Source organism: Limanda limanda, chromosome 11 (genome assembly GCF_963576545.1).
Source record: "Limanda limanda chromosome 11, fLimLim1.1, whole genome shotgun sequence".
Taxonomy (NCBI): domain Eukaryota; kingdom Metazoa; phylum Chordata; class Actinopteri; order Pleuronectiformes; family Pleuronectidae; genus Limanda; species Limanda limanda.
In genome coordinates, this window is record NC_083646.1 from 22940820 (window position 1) to 22955146 (window position 14327).

At 42.8% G+C, this 14327-nt stretch overlaps 1 protein-coding gene across 1 annotated transcript in view; it reads right to left on the minus strand.

The window, feature by feature from the left end:
- Positions 1 to 14327, minus strand: part of snrka (SNF related kinase a) — a 40659-nt gene continuing 26332 nt past the window's right edge. Inside the window, exons 4-8 of the mRNA XM_061081296.1 lie at positions 9464 to 9676; positions 6316 to 6447; positions 2930 to 3128; positions 2209 to 2306; positions 1 to 1526 (exon numbers count right to left, since the gene is read on the minus strand). Coding sequence (XP_060937279.1) covers positions 353 to 1526; positions 2209 to 2306; positions 2930 to 3128; positions 6316 to 6447; positions 9464 to 9676 — 1816 coding nt within the window. The 3' untranslated portion in view covers positions 1 to 352. The remainder of the gene's footprint in view (positions 1527 to 2208; positions 2307 to 2929; positions 3129 to 6315; positions 6448 to 9463; positions 9677 to 14327) is intronic.

A 14327-nucleotide genomic window follows, 5' to 3' on the forward strand; every position in this document is an offset into this window, starting at 1 on the left:
AATTGTAAAATGTTCTAAAAGCAACATATTGTGATAAAGAATTAAAAGAATATTAGTGCCACTCGTCTGAAAAGCACCTGGAGACATGAAACAAAGATAACATGAAAACGATACAAGTTAAAAAAGTCAACGTGAACCTCAGACACGACATGGAGCAGATCAAAGTGACAGAGGAGAGGTGGAGAAGGAGAGGTGGAGAGGTGAAAAGGTGGAGAGGTGAAAAGGTGGAGAGGTGGAGCTCAGAGACGACAGCAGACTCAGCTCAGCCAAACACAGGACAACACGGTGAGAATGTGGAGCAGTCACTGATCTGGGGGGGGCTGAGCGGCATGTCATCCAGGTGGGAGGAGCCTCAGACCACCTGGCAGCAGCTGGCCTGAGTGGAGGAGCAGAGCAGCCCGTCCCTGGAGCCGCCCCCCCGCTGGATGTTCACAGAGATGCTTTTCTCACACAGAGGTAGTTGGAGCACCCCCCGCTTCAGAGCGCTCAGGCCACTGGGAGCCGTCCTGTCGGGCCGGGCCTGCGAGCCGGGGGGGTGGTGCGGCCCGGACTTGCGGTGGTGGTGGTGGTGCTGGGCGGAGTGGGCGCGGGGGGGGGCGGCGGTGGTGGGCAGGGTGATTGTGTCCAGGCTCCCGGTGGAGCCGATGCACATCCTCCAGGCCGACTTCTCCTGGATCTTCACGCCCCCCCCAGGGAGGCTGCAGGGGTCCATGATGAACTTCCCCCCCCGGCCCCCCCGCCCGGCGCGGTGGTGCTGCAGCTGCGAGCTGAGGCACAGGCTCATCAGCTTCAGGCTCTCCACCAGCTCGGCGCTGCGGCTCGCCGTGCGGGCGGAGCGGGACAGCGAGCTGAGGGAGGGGGGGGCGGTGCTGCTGTTGTTACAACAACTGGAGGGGTTGTCTTGTCCTTTATTCCCTCCTCCTCCTCCTCCCCCGTTCCCCCCGCCACCACCGCCATCCCCCCCGCCTCCGTTCCCACCCCCTCCAGGAGGACTCCCCCGGTCCGGACCGGAGGTGCCCCCCCCCTCTCCGGGGGGCTTCCCCTGCCCTGAGCTGCTTCCTCCCCCGTTCCCCCCCGAGCTGCCGGGCGGACCCTCGCTGCTGTCCCTGCGGTTCCAGCCGTAGCTGAAGCCGGAGTCTTTGTCCAGACGCCGGCGGTGACTCTCCGAGTCGTCGTCGCTCGTCTCCGAGCTGGAGCACGACGAGCCCCGCCCCTGGCTCTTACGCCGCTGGTAGCGCTTCTGCGTGGAGCCCGGGGGGGGGGAGGAGGAGGAGCTGGCGGCTGGGCTCAGGCTGGGGGTCCCGGCCATGTTCATCTTGAGGCGGCTGAGTTTGGGCGGCAGACCCTCGTCCAGGTCGAAGTCGTCGTCCGACTCGCCCTCCTCCTCGAAGATCTGGTTGAGCACCGGGGCGCTCTTCCTGGAGGTGAGGCGGTTGGTGATGGAGGGGGGCTTCCGCCGCAGGACCACCTGGGCCGGGCGGGGGGACGAGTCGCGATCTTCCTCATCCTCCTCATCCTCCTCCACCCTGAATAAATCAGACATTACATTGTTATTGCAGCAAAATATGATCCCAAAGCCGACACACGATCTATGTTAGCAGCACAGAGCCTCACGTTTTAAAGGGGACATATTATGAAAATTCCACTTTTGTATCTGTATTCTAATTTGGGTCTAACGTGTCTACGTCCCAAACACTCTGGGAAAAAACATCTCCCGCGATTTGTTGTGGTTCCTCTCAGTCAGAAACGATACGCTAGATGGCGTCGAATGGGATTACGAGCAGAATTGACGCCATAGTCTCGCTACACAGCCCGGTTAGCTCGCGAGCTAACGCTAGCCGGGGAGCCGGCCAGCCCGCGGGTCAATCTGAGGAGGGCTGTTTTAGACAGGGTAACAAGGTGCTGTTTTAAATTATCCTTGTGGTATTTTTACCAAAAAATGTTTCAGACATTTCATTAAGACCCAAATGAACCATATCAACTGCGGTAAAATGGGCATAATACGTCTCCTTTAAGAATTATGTAACTGTCAATACCTAATGTGGTTCCTTATCTAGTAAGTTTAAAAACTACAATTAAGCAACAGTTAGTATTTTAACAGGGAAAATCATAATAATAATGAAATAATCAATAGTTTTACACCCAACCAGGTTTTGTGATCATGAACCTACAAAAAAATGCTTTTTCACACAAACAAAGTGAACAGACCTGAAGAGGCAGGTTCTCTGCTTGGCTGCTGCTGAGGTGGAGGCACTTGGGGTCCTGAGGGTCCCGGAGCCAAGAGACGGGGGGGCAGCACAGGCTCCCTGAAGAGAGAGAGAGAGATTAAAGAACAGCCCGAAACATTAACACTGGTTACAAGAAGCTGCTGAGTGTGAGAACATCTGGCATCAGAAACAGCTGGAGCCGTATACAGATGTTCATGCAAAGTATTGTAATGGAAAAATGAACTAAGTACGTGTGAAACCTATGTTGTAGTTGGAAAGTAAGTTTTTGTATCTCTGTCTAAAGGCTTTTATGACCTTTCTACATAGAAACACAACCTGTCTAATACTTTAGGACTTGGACTGTTGAACAGTGTATGACCTGAAAACTGTTAGACCCTTTAGACCCCCAAAGAACTGAATGTATGTCTGCTTATCTCTAAAGGAAAAACTTGTAAATCAGTTGTCTGTGTTTAGATAGCTCTCTCCATGCGCCTACAGAACCAGTCTGGATTGGCTGAGAGAGATAGCCTCAGTCCTCCTATATCAGATCATGTGTTTGACTCTCTTGCATATTTACTCTGAGACCCTTGCGGTTTCCCTGTGTTGATCCTTTCTGCAGAAAGCCCCTTATTAAATACACATAGATAACTTTGTTGTTTCCAGCCTCTTGTATCTCCAGATTGCCATCACAGTATTTTCTAGAGTGATGAAGATGTCGGTACCTTTGCCGACGGTCCTGGTGAGTCCGTCACCGACTCCTCCCGTCGGCCCAGCTCCATCAGGCCTTTGGTGCGGTGTCCGTTGAGCAGGCTCTCTGTGCTGCGAGCCGGGGACTGGGGACCTCCGGAGATGGAGATGGAGGATGCTGCCAAGCTGTCCTCTATGTCCTGGTGCATGTCCACTCTGGTGGGCCAGGACTGCCTGCACACACAGGCAAGACCAACTCTCAGTTTCAATTGTCATCAATTTTTGGTTTGGAATTGTTAATCGTCTCAAACTCATCGCTCTAAACATTAGATTTGTAATTATCAGTTTTCAGCTATAATAGTCATTAGTGGTGGGGGGAAAAATCGATTCTGTTCAGTACCATGATATTTTGCGCCCGCGATTATATTGATACTATATATCGATTTTTTTTTTTTATTATTATTTTTTTTAATACTTTATTTACAATTATATATGTAACAGCCCCTGGCTGGCAAAGCATGACGAGGAGAGTTTCAGAGTTTAAAAGATACCTAGTGTGTCTGCTGAAAGGATGTTCTCGACTGCAGGAGATATAGTAACGGCCCAGAGGAGCACTTTAACATATGAGCATGTTGACCAATACCAATGCCAATATTCCCAAATGAATTTAACATTTTGGGTCATGACCTTGCAGCCAACTGGACTGGACTCTAGTAGTACACATGTTTATTTTTCTCAATTTGATTGAAGCTCTAGGTTACTCTTATTTATAGGATTATTCTCAGGTTTATGTAACTCTATTATGTCTGGTTGATGTTACTGTATTGTATTTAAATAATTGTAAGTTATGTGCTGGGAGCTCAGCGTTCATGTGAGAGGTCTCCTATTCAGAAAATAATTACAAAGGTCCTGTGTCCTGAATGTTCAAGGACAAAGTTTTTGCACTACCCTTTCTTAGTTTTTGCACTTCAGTTAATGTGTAGAAGACAATGTTGTTCACAGAATTAAATGTGACATTTGAAGTGAGTTGAGCAGTCTTATTTTCCTCATTTTTTGTAATGCCTTTGAATAATATGGGGGACATGAATCGCAATGAATCGCAGAATCAAATCGCAATACTTGCAGTATTGCAATATATCGCAGAATCACAATACTATTGAATCTTGGCCCAAATATCGCAATACTATTGAATCGTCACATTTTTGCCAATTCCCACCCCTAATAGTCATATAGCAGAGAGGGGAGGGAGACAACACACACAACTGCAAAGATGCAATACAAGACTCAATCTTCTATTGTTTTCTGACCCGAATAAGAAGTGAAATGCTGACATCACTTTCCACCACATTTGTCTTTCTTTCCTACCAACACTAGAGATTCTGATTATGGTTCCATGCTGTACTTAATTCAGTGTTAGTCATCACCTAAGGAAGCTCGTGCACAGTCTAGGTTTCACTTCACTCTGTTCAAAGATGGTGAATAATGCACCAATTAAACACAGCTGGGAGGAGGGGGGTGCAGCCAGCGGCACAAGGGACACTTGGTGAGAACGTCGGGTGTAAAAGCTGAATATCATCGTACTTGAGCTAATGTTGGAGATAATGTCATCTTGTGTGTTTGTGCCACAACTGAAACCCAGCAGCTGATAGATTTGACAGTGTCAGCTCATGGAAGCTGCTCAATGTCACAGCAGTCATTAGTAATTATGTAACCATATGCACATTATGTTCCAGACTGTGACTGTGCAGTGTAATCTAGGCTTTGTGTGAACTGTGTTTATAACCACTGATATGACAGTAAATGCAAAGTCCAGGGTAATGACTGTCAACTCAGATTATAAATCACCTGAAGTGAAACAACAAGGACTTCAACTAGTCTCCAGCACTCGGGTCTTTAAAGAACAATTGAGAGGCTTCTACTCTGCTGCATGTTCAGTCACGGTATGAACAACAGACTGTTTATGGTACAAACACACACATGGGAAGAACCTGGACACACACAGGCCTGTTGTTCACAGCAGGTAAAACCTCTGCTGTCACCTCACACCTTCCATCATCACTTATTTTCAGTGTCAAAGCCTGTTCGCTGTCATGACTCATCATGACCCAATGATAAAGATGGTTTGATTGCTTGTATTTCTATTGTATAGTCAAATACTTATATTTATACCTCTACTATATATTATATCACACTCTCTGTATATTCTTTGTATATATAAGTCTATATACACATATTTATACATGTGTACATGTTATTATATTTACTATTATTATATATACCGTTGCTGCCATTATTATTATATACTGCTATTATATTGGTATAATTACTATCATATATAAATATATATTATGTTATATTATATACTATATATACTGTACTATTTTTATATACTTTCTAACAATAACATTACCATCATATCATCAATACTATTACCATCATCTTGCCACTGCACCTTATCTACCTATTTATCTTGTGTTTCTGTTTTTATTCTTTCTACCTCAATATTTTTTATTTTATTCTATTGTATTTTATTGTATTCAAATATACCGGCTGCTATGACGACTTAATTTCCCTTCGGGGATGAATAAAGTAATCTATCTATCTATCTATCTATCTATCTATCTATCTATCTATCTATCTATCTATCTATCTATCTATCTATCTATCTATCTATCTATCTATCTATCTATCTATCTATCTATTACATAAAGTAAAATGAAGGAGAGTTTACTTAAAGAGTAAATACACACCTAATGTCAAAAGAGAGAGCAGACCAGATCTTTTGGTTACAGCATGAGTCTCATTTTGTCTGAGCCCCAGTTTAAAACCCAAAAGCATTCAGATATAAACCAGCAAACCATCAAAGTAATAGACAGTAAATCTTTAATATTGCTCGGAAGATGAGAAATGATTAATCTATCAAAGTAGTTGCAGATCCATTTTCTGCCAGTGGACTAACCCATTAATAGACAATCAGCTCTACAGAGGATGTGTTTTCAGGTTTCAGAACATAAAACATTAACTGCTTTATCTGACCTGCAGAAGCAAAGATAAGGTTCTACTGTCAAGGATGAGTCACAGTTTGTGAAACAAGACACTGATTGATGAACTATGAAGTATAAACTTCTCATTGAGGTTTAGATCTTGAGAATGTGTGCAGGTCAATTGATCCATGGATATGAGTGTGATTTTGATACCATGGATTTGTTGCCTTTGGCCCTGACACTGATAAAGTCTGACATATCTCATGTAATGTTTTCTAATGTGAAATTGGAGCACCACTGGGCACTGTTCTTGGCCTCCTCTGCTTTCCTCTCTTGACATTTAACATCTTGCCCAAATCATACTCAGTCATGGAATTCAATTCTACAGCATTGCATTTTGTTGTTGATCCGACTGAGTTTTTCCAACTTGGATTTACCTGAATTGAGCCTTGATGTTGCTGGGGCTGGATGAGCGGATCTGGACCTCCTTCTGCTTCTCCCTTAGGATCCTCTCTGCCAGCAGGTAGTACGTGGCTGTGATGTGATTGTATTTGTTGGTTTCCAGGGCTCTGAAATAATCATAATCATATCACAAACATGGACAAATGGAGAGCACATTATACAAAAACAAGAATCTGTGGTTTCCGATGCCAATAGGTGAATGACACAATGAGTCATATCTTTGCTGAAGTGTGAGGTTGAATTTTTTCTACAGTTTTCGACACGTCTAAGGATGCGGCTAACAATTACTTTCTCGAATAATTATTTTGTATATCAAAATAATATAACAAATACACCTTTCACATAGACTGAAGGGATGTCTGTCCACTCATGATTGAATGATCCACGTTATAATCCCAGGTAAGAATAGGGCCAAAGTACACGAGCCTGACTCATTTTTATGGCAGACGCTAATGCCAGTTTAACATTTTTAATGATTAATTTATACAGCTAATGAGAACTGAGAAAATGCCATTACATGATTTAGGCCAGATCACATGGAATCTGATATTTTTCAAATCAGATTTTGGCCAATTTCATGTGTGTTTCAGATACAGATCAGATTTTTTCAAACCTCAGTCTGAACGACCATGTGACCTGTATCAGATTGTAATGCAATTTTTGCGTCGATCTAGATTGACATTCCTCATAATTTTTCCTAGGCAGGGGCGGGCGGGAGTCACCTGACAAAAACATGGAAGACAGCGGCAAGTACCTCATAACTACTCGGGGTCACACGTCTGTACAAGCAAAACTTGTATCATAACCGGTCTGTGTTTGAAAGCATATTAAAAGAAAAATGAAACCGGAAATGCTCATATCTGTGGTCTCAGGCTCCATGTTTATTACCGACTTCCTCTCTATGTTTACTTCCGTACACAGCATGCTGGTCACATCAGGGCCATGACCAGTTCATATTGGCGTCTGATACTGCCCATATTTTAAAAGATAATGTGCACAGCTTCATGAAAGAAATTGGATCTTGAAAAATATAAGAATTGAGCCCAAAGGCTTGTGGTGTGAACGTAGCTTTTATGCCTTGGGCCACACATGTCACTGGTGCAAGTATAATGAGGTACAATACACTAATGTATCACTTGGGCTCTAGTTTATACTGCATGTGTGTGTTTCTCCTCAATAAACCACAGGTAGCTCTGTAGTGAAAGATAGAAGTGAACAAGTGTGAACCTGAAATCATGACTCTGAAATCAACAGATGTTCTCTCTTTGATTCTTCTGATGATTTCCCAAGCAGCTTTTCTCTTTCTCAGCATGTAGAAGCACAACAGCTTTTTCTTATAGCTGCAGGGCGATAGAGTCAAAGTACAGAAATGGAAATGCTGTCGGCCTGCTGCAGGCGTTCTGCTGCTGTTGTTCTGTGTTACATGGCTCCTCAAACATAAGCCCAGCAAAGTGAGACAGAAAACCGTTGACAGTTTGAGCCTAGTTCTACCTGATCATTTTGTATGGGTTGTAGTAACAGCTGAATTACAAGATAATCCATTGATTTTTATGTGAGATATTTGTGTTCAACAGCAACTCCAATGCTTAATGATTAATTTGATACTGATCGCAGTTGTCTTAAAACACTTTTTCAATAGATACAGATATTGAAGGAAAGAACAAGTGTTCCTCAAATCAGTTTCCTCAACACCTCTGCATTGTGTTTAAAAGTACGGTAACTACATTGGAGTGATGAAACTAGGGGTGGATGATCGACAATCTTGCAGATGTCAATGTTTTATTTTTCAACATCAGGGATTAAAAGAGAGATTTTAAGATGTTTACACTTGGTCTAAACTTATAATGTGGATCTACAAACCAACAATCGTGTACCGGATGACTGTGCGATTGTTTGATGGGGCAAATGATATCATGCATCTCCATCATAGGGCTCTAATGCTGCCATTTTTGTGTCAATGGTTCATTTCTTCACAGTCAGATATTTATTTAAACAACAGTATCTGTAAACTTTGTTGGGCGACCATTGGAATTCCAGAGGTTATACAACAAATGTGTTTAACCATTTAAAAGAGAGCCCATGCTGATAGTGTTTCATCGTGTCAGAACAACTCTACTCATCTGCATCTCATTAGATTCTGAAATGCACGATGTATTAGAACAGTTCAGAAATATGATAAATGAGTAAATTAAGAACTAGCTAAAAATATGGTGTTGTTCAAAGCTATGAACATCACGGTATTTAAGACACAGATGCAGACTTAAGATGCACGGTAATATCTGCCAGTGACTTTTCAAGGAAGAGATAGATTACCACGGGTGCCTGTGTATTAAAATGGATCATAAATTCTATATATACACATACAGATGGGGGGATTCTGGTTGTGGAAGAGACCATTCCCAGCCAGAAGAGAAATGTTTCATCATACGAGGTGATCACTTTGGGGGGGGGACTAGTGGACCAAGTCATGCCAGTAAAATTCTGCCACAAGGTTGTACGACTCATTTCTTTTTCAATCATTTTTTAACTATACCTATGGAAAAAGGGTGCACAGCAACCATCTTGTGTTAAAAAATGATATAGCAGCCATTGGAGACCTCCCTTAAATATCTACAATGTGCTTTTTAATAAGCTTGAATTAGCATATACTGCTGCAAAATTTGAAGAAGGATTAACTATGTCAAAACCTGCCAACCCCAGTCAGCACCGAGTCAGGTCTGCAGAGTCAGGTTCAGGTATCGCCAACTTTATTCTTCTACTGGCTCAGCCTCCATAGATGACGCTTTTAATCCAGAGTTGGCAGCAATGACACGGACGAGGGGAAAGCTAGCGTGTCTCTTTTCCACTGACCCAACACCACAGTGGCTCTGAGACACACTTAAAGATTTCCCAAAGGTATGTTGAACATTGAAAGATTCAGTTTAAAAGCCGTACCCCCAAACATAGAGCACAGCCCACAGGTCTTTAGGCCTTGCATATGTAATTTTCAGGAAAAGCTGGGTAACAGCAACCTATATGTAACCAACCTAGGGATGCTCATGTGATAATTGAGGCATAGGTGAGTAAACATTCAACAACAATGTCACTGTATCGTGAGAGGAAGTGAGGCCAGTATCAACTTACTCGACTATGGCTTCTCGATCAGCGATGTCTCCCAGCACCATGCGCTGGATGATGCTGGTATGCTCCTCCTCAGACAGGCTCTTGTGGGAGACCAGGGGAGTGTTGTATTTAGTCGCTGGCGATGGGTCAACCCCCTGCAGCCAGGTGTGGGTCTCGATTTCATCCAGGGAGGCTCGCCCTTTGGGGTCCCGCTGAAGCATTCGGTCTATAAGACTGGAGCCATGAGGAGAAGAGAGGTTGGAGGGACGGGGGGGGGGGGGGGGGGGGGGGGGGGGGAGAGGGAGCACATATTTTAACTGACTAGAATTTTAATGTAACAGAAATCCTGTAAAAGAAAGTCAGCCAATATCAGATTCAAGTGATTAAGGAATGTTATCTCCATCTCACCAACCAGACATTTTGTTCTGGTTGTAGTTGGTTTAACTGATATTTGTCCTGCTTTCAAATGTAAGTTAGCCAAATCCAGATGTTGCGTTCAGCATGAGGACAGAATAGATAAGTTACTTCAGAACAAACAGGTGCTGCGTGGTGATGAATGCCACATCAGCATGCTGGTAAAGTGCTGGTTAACTGCCCCCTTTAGGGCTAAAGATCTTCACACGCTCCACCTCCTGCTCCTTCAGCCTCAGCTAAGAAGCAGGACCATATAGTTTCTACTTGATTCTTTCATTTCAATCATCATCTAAATGAAATTGCTATTGCATTTTTTATTGAGGTATTTGTATGTGAAATATTTTGAACTGCCTTGTTGAAAGTTGCTGTATGAGTTAACACATGTTAACACCCATCAGATCGGATTTGTTTAGCTTTGTTTTCATTCATATCTGGAAGAGTAACAAATGATTAGCCGCTTGGTAGATGGCATAAGTCCAGAGTATATTTTGGGATTGTTAATGCGCCACATGCTGCTCAGGAAATTATGATTTAATTCTGAAGGATTCAGACCACACGCTTTGTTCCTGCTGCTGGTAGAACACACGCACTCAAAACCAGAATAAATTCAATCAATTATATTTTTCTGTGGGGGCGATTGTTCAAGTATTTTGATTTCACATATTTTATTATGCTCTGCAATTATAAAATGACAAGCTTTATAATTGATCATCTTTAGTTCTCTTTTCTTTAGTTATTTGCAATCTAAAGAGTAAAATTAGCTTTTGTCATTAAGAAGGGAGGGAATATATAATGTCTTTACCAACAGAGACATCACTTCCATACCACTTCCCTCCCTTTTAGATTTCCTTCATGTGGGTTGAAGTGTGCTTAACTAAAGTTTCAAAATATCTTACTAGCTACTGCAAGTCCAGCATCAGATGATATTAAATGACAGAGCATTTAAGAGTACTCTTCTGCACCTCTGCAAAAGTACATCATCAACCTTAGAAAATACCCTACTTGAACTCTAGAGTGAAAAGTGATTTGCAAAAGGCTTTTAAAAGTGTCCTGCGTCTATAACTCAAGCTGTTTTCAGACATTACCTCCTGGTATAATCCCAAGAATTGTCTAAAGACCTCACCCATAGTCTGCCTTTGACATGCACAACACAGCAGGAGGTTCTTTGCACAGAAGCGTTCACAACAGCAACAAGTCCTCCGCATTATTCAGACTAGATGTAGAGCAGCCGGTTGCAGCAGACAGAGGCAGGAAGTGACGTATGAACTGCTGCGGAGATCATGTGATTTTCATTACAACTCAGACACAGATGTCAGTTCTTATCATCATAAACTCTCGACATTTTTGTCTGTGTCTTCTACGTATATGATGCAGTTTTTTCAACGTGAGATATTTGTATTATTTTTGTTTTGAAAACAGCTTTGGTAAAGCCAATAACTGGTGATCCAGTGCCTATTGTGAAATTATAGCTTGTCAGGTGGCCGCTTAAATTCCACACAAATGAAAATGTTAAAAGCGGACAATACAGTTTAATAGGATTGGGAGGGACATGGAATCTTGTGAGTATAGTGAAAATAAAACAGGGGGAAAAACGGTAATCTGTACAATAAACAACTATGAGGTTATAGAGTTGCAGATAATAGACTGACAAAAAACAATACGTGTCAAAAAAATATTGACGACGCACCTACAAAACTATCGGACTAATAGTAATAATATGAATCTGGCCTGTTAATGCTTAGTTCAGTAGGCGCAGTTTCCATTAAACCCTTGTTCTGTAAGTTCTGTTTCCAAGGAAGCAAATGACCCAGAACCCTGCAGGCTGACCTGGACCACAAATAAGAGTAGTGTAAGTTTAGTGTGACTGGGTTATGAAACAAAGCTAGCAGAGCATCTTTACTTTAGGCACGGGACTTATTATGACATCTTCACACACACACATAGACCCACCCACATATTCACACATAGAGACAATAGCTGAGAAAACTGTGCAACCAGCATCTAATTTTGGCTCCACTGAATTAAATCATTCCGACTATCAAATCCCCAATGTATTTGTGGTAAAGTGTGACCAGACTGTGGGATGGAGGCTCCAGGCTAACAGGCCGAGCAGAGCACTGCTCCGCTATCTGTCAGTCCCACTGGGGATTAGAGAGAGCAAGCCAGGCTCCCTGAGGCCGACAACCAGCAGCAGCAGGAGCAGCAGGAGCAGCAGGAGCAGCAGGAGCAGCAGGAGCAGCAGGAGCAGCAGGAGCAGCAGGAGCAGCAGGAGAAGGCCTGATGATCTGCACACTGACACCAAACATTACAGTTGCTTCAATAACTATTCAGATTTAACAAACCTTAAATCCTATGACGTATAACTTATTGTGTATAAATGAGAGTAATGCACACGGCATTACATTAGATAATACATTCAGCTCGATCATTTTTAAATAAAAATGTTATTTCACTTAATACCATGTATTCATCAACAAGACCTTATCAATGACAGTATATTGACAGGAGAAGAGGAGACCTCATGCCCACTGTGTTGCCATGAATCCAGGAAGATGCTCTTCAAGATAAACAATGCATTGCTGTCGACAGTCTTCTTTTATACTTCTTTGTGGGACCGGGGTAAAGCCTATTTATAATTCTGTAATTAAACTGCCAAAATGTCATTGGGAGAGATCGTAGGACAGAGGGAGGTGAGTTCCATCTGCCTGTCCAACCATTAACATATGCAGAAGTGACTCGTTAACAAATGGAACAATCACAGTTGTTGTTTGTGTCAGTGTAATATGCAGTTACATTTCTTGAGGGGGGGTGCATGTCAGGCTACAATGTAAGTTATGGTGCAGGGTTTAGCATAAGCTATGTGGCTGTGGTGTACCTGCGGCACTAATTAAATGCAATGTATGTACAAATGTACAAGTTTAGAAATATCACTATCTTATCGAAGAAGCAAACTGTTGCTGTGACGGCATCTTTGCTCGTGGTGGAGTGTTAACACCGCTCAGAGGGATCTGCACTTGTATTTGGTTATAAAATAATACGTAAGTATTAAATGTGAAGTGACTGCAGAGCAAGATGTGTCTGAATTATTACATCCAGTGTTGATTCTGTATTGATTTCTCCTATAAAAGGCCAATTAGCAATAAGCATGTCTGTAAAGTGCAAAACAAACTCACTACAGCACCAAGTATAACGCAGTCTAATGACCACTCAAAGCACTTCACACTATGAGTCACATTTACATTCATACATTCTTCTATATTACACATCCCATTCACACTCTGACGCTCAGAGTCTTGCCCACAGACACGTCTGAGTTGGAGGAGCCGAGATCAAATCACTGACATACTGATTAGTGGACGACCCGCTCTACCTCCTGTTCAAACACAAATTCTGGGATGTAAAACGTGTGAGCTCCATGATGACAGTTACACATTCATTCACAACAACTTCTCACTTGTGTTTTTTTCCGACATTTACCTTCTAAGAACTGTATGAGTGACACTGACAGTCCCGAACACTTGGAGAATGTTCAGACGTGAGCTGCTTTGAGACATGTACTGAACTCAGGAGGATCTGGAGACTGTGTCCAGAGGGGCTGCATGTGAGAACGCAAACACCGTGTGTGGGTGTGTTGATGACGTTTGTAACAAATATTTTGTAAAAAAGGAGGTGCCACAAAGACATTAGACACCAATAAAGATGTCAAGAGAGCTTTCGGTGATAAGAGCCGACACCAGTGTCAATGTGCTGTCAACAAAAACACGTGATCTCCACAGCAGAGTTAAACACTGCTGCCTCTGCCTGCTGGCCCAGCCCTCACCTGAACGCTCTGGAGTGGGAGGACATCCTCCAGAGTTCATGTCTGAAAACAGCTATAACAACCCACCAGATCTAAGAAGTAACAGATAGCCCACCAGTGATGCAGAGCAAGCAAAACGCATTTGCCCTCTTGAACTCTTGTTATACAGTTTGTGGTATTCTAAACAAAGCTTGCCTTCCCTACAAATGGATGTCATGTCTTATTCCTCTCAGGACTGACACAAAGAGACTGTGCATAAGAAGAAATCACACAAGGCTGTCAGCTTGTATTTTCTCCCTCTCCAGGTGACACACACTCACACTGATGGATTATAGTACAGAAGAGAATTAGGGTCAGCATGAGATAACAATTGAGAGGAGAAAGATTAGTTTCTAGAATATAGTGGAATTGTTGAAGGCCAAACTAAAAACAAGGACGAATTTTATTTTTGCATTTTAAGAATAAAGTTCAAATGTCGAGCAACTGACAGCTATGCAAGCTGCTGCTTTTGCCTTTTTCCAAGCTTTCTTGTGGTTTGTCCTTCAGTAGAGACATTTTGCGGGACCATCACTTCAAAGGCGCTTGGTGGGGGTTAGTGAGGGTGTAAAACAAACATATTAGTCCAAGTAATCCTTGAGTTTCATTTCTACAATGACAAAAACAAACAAAGCT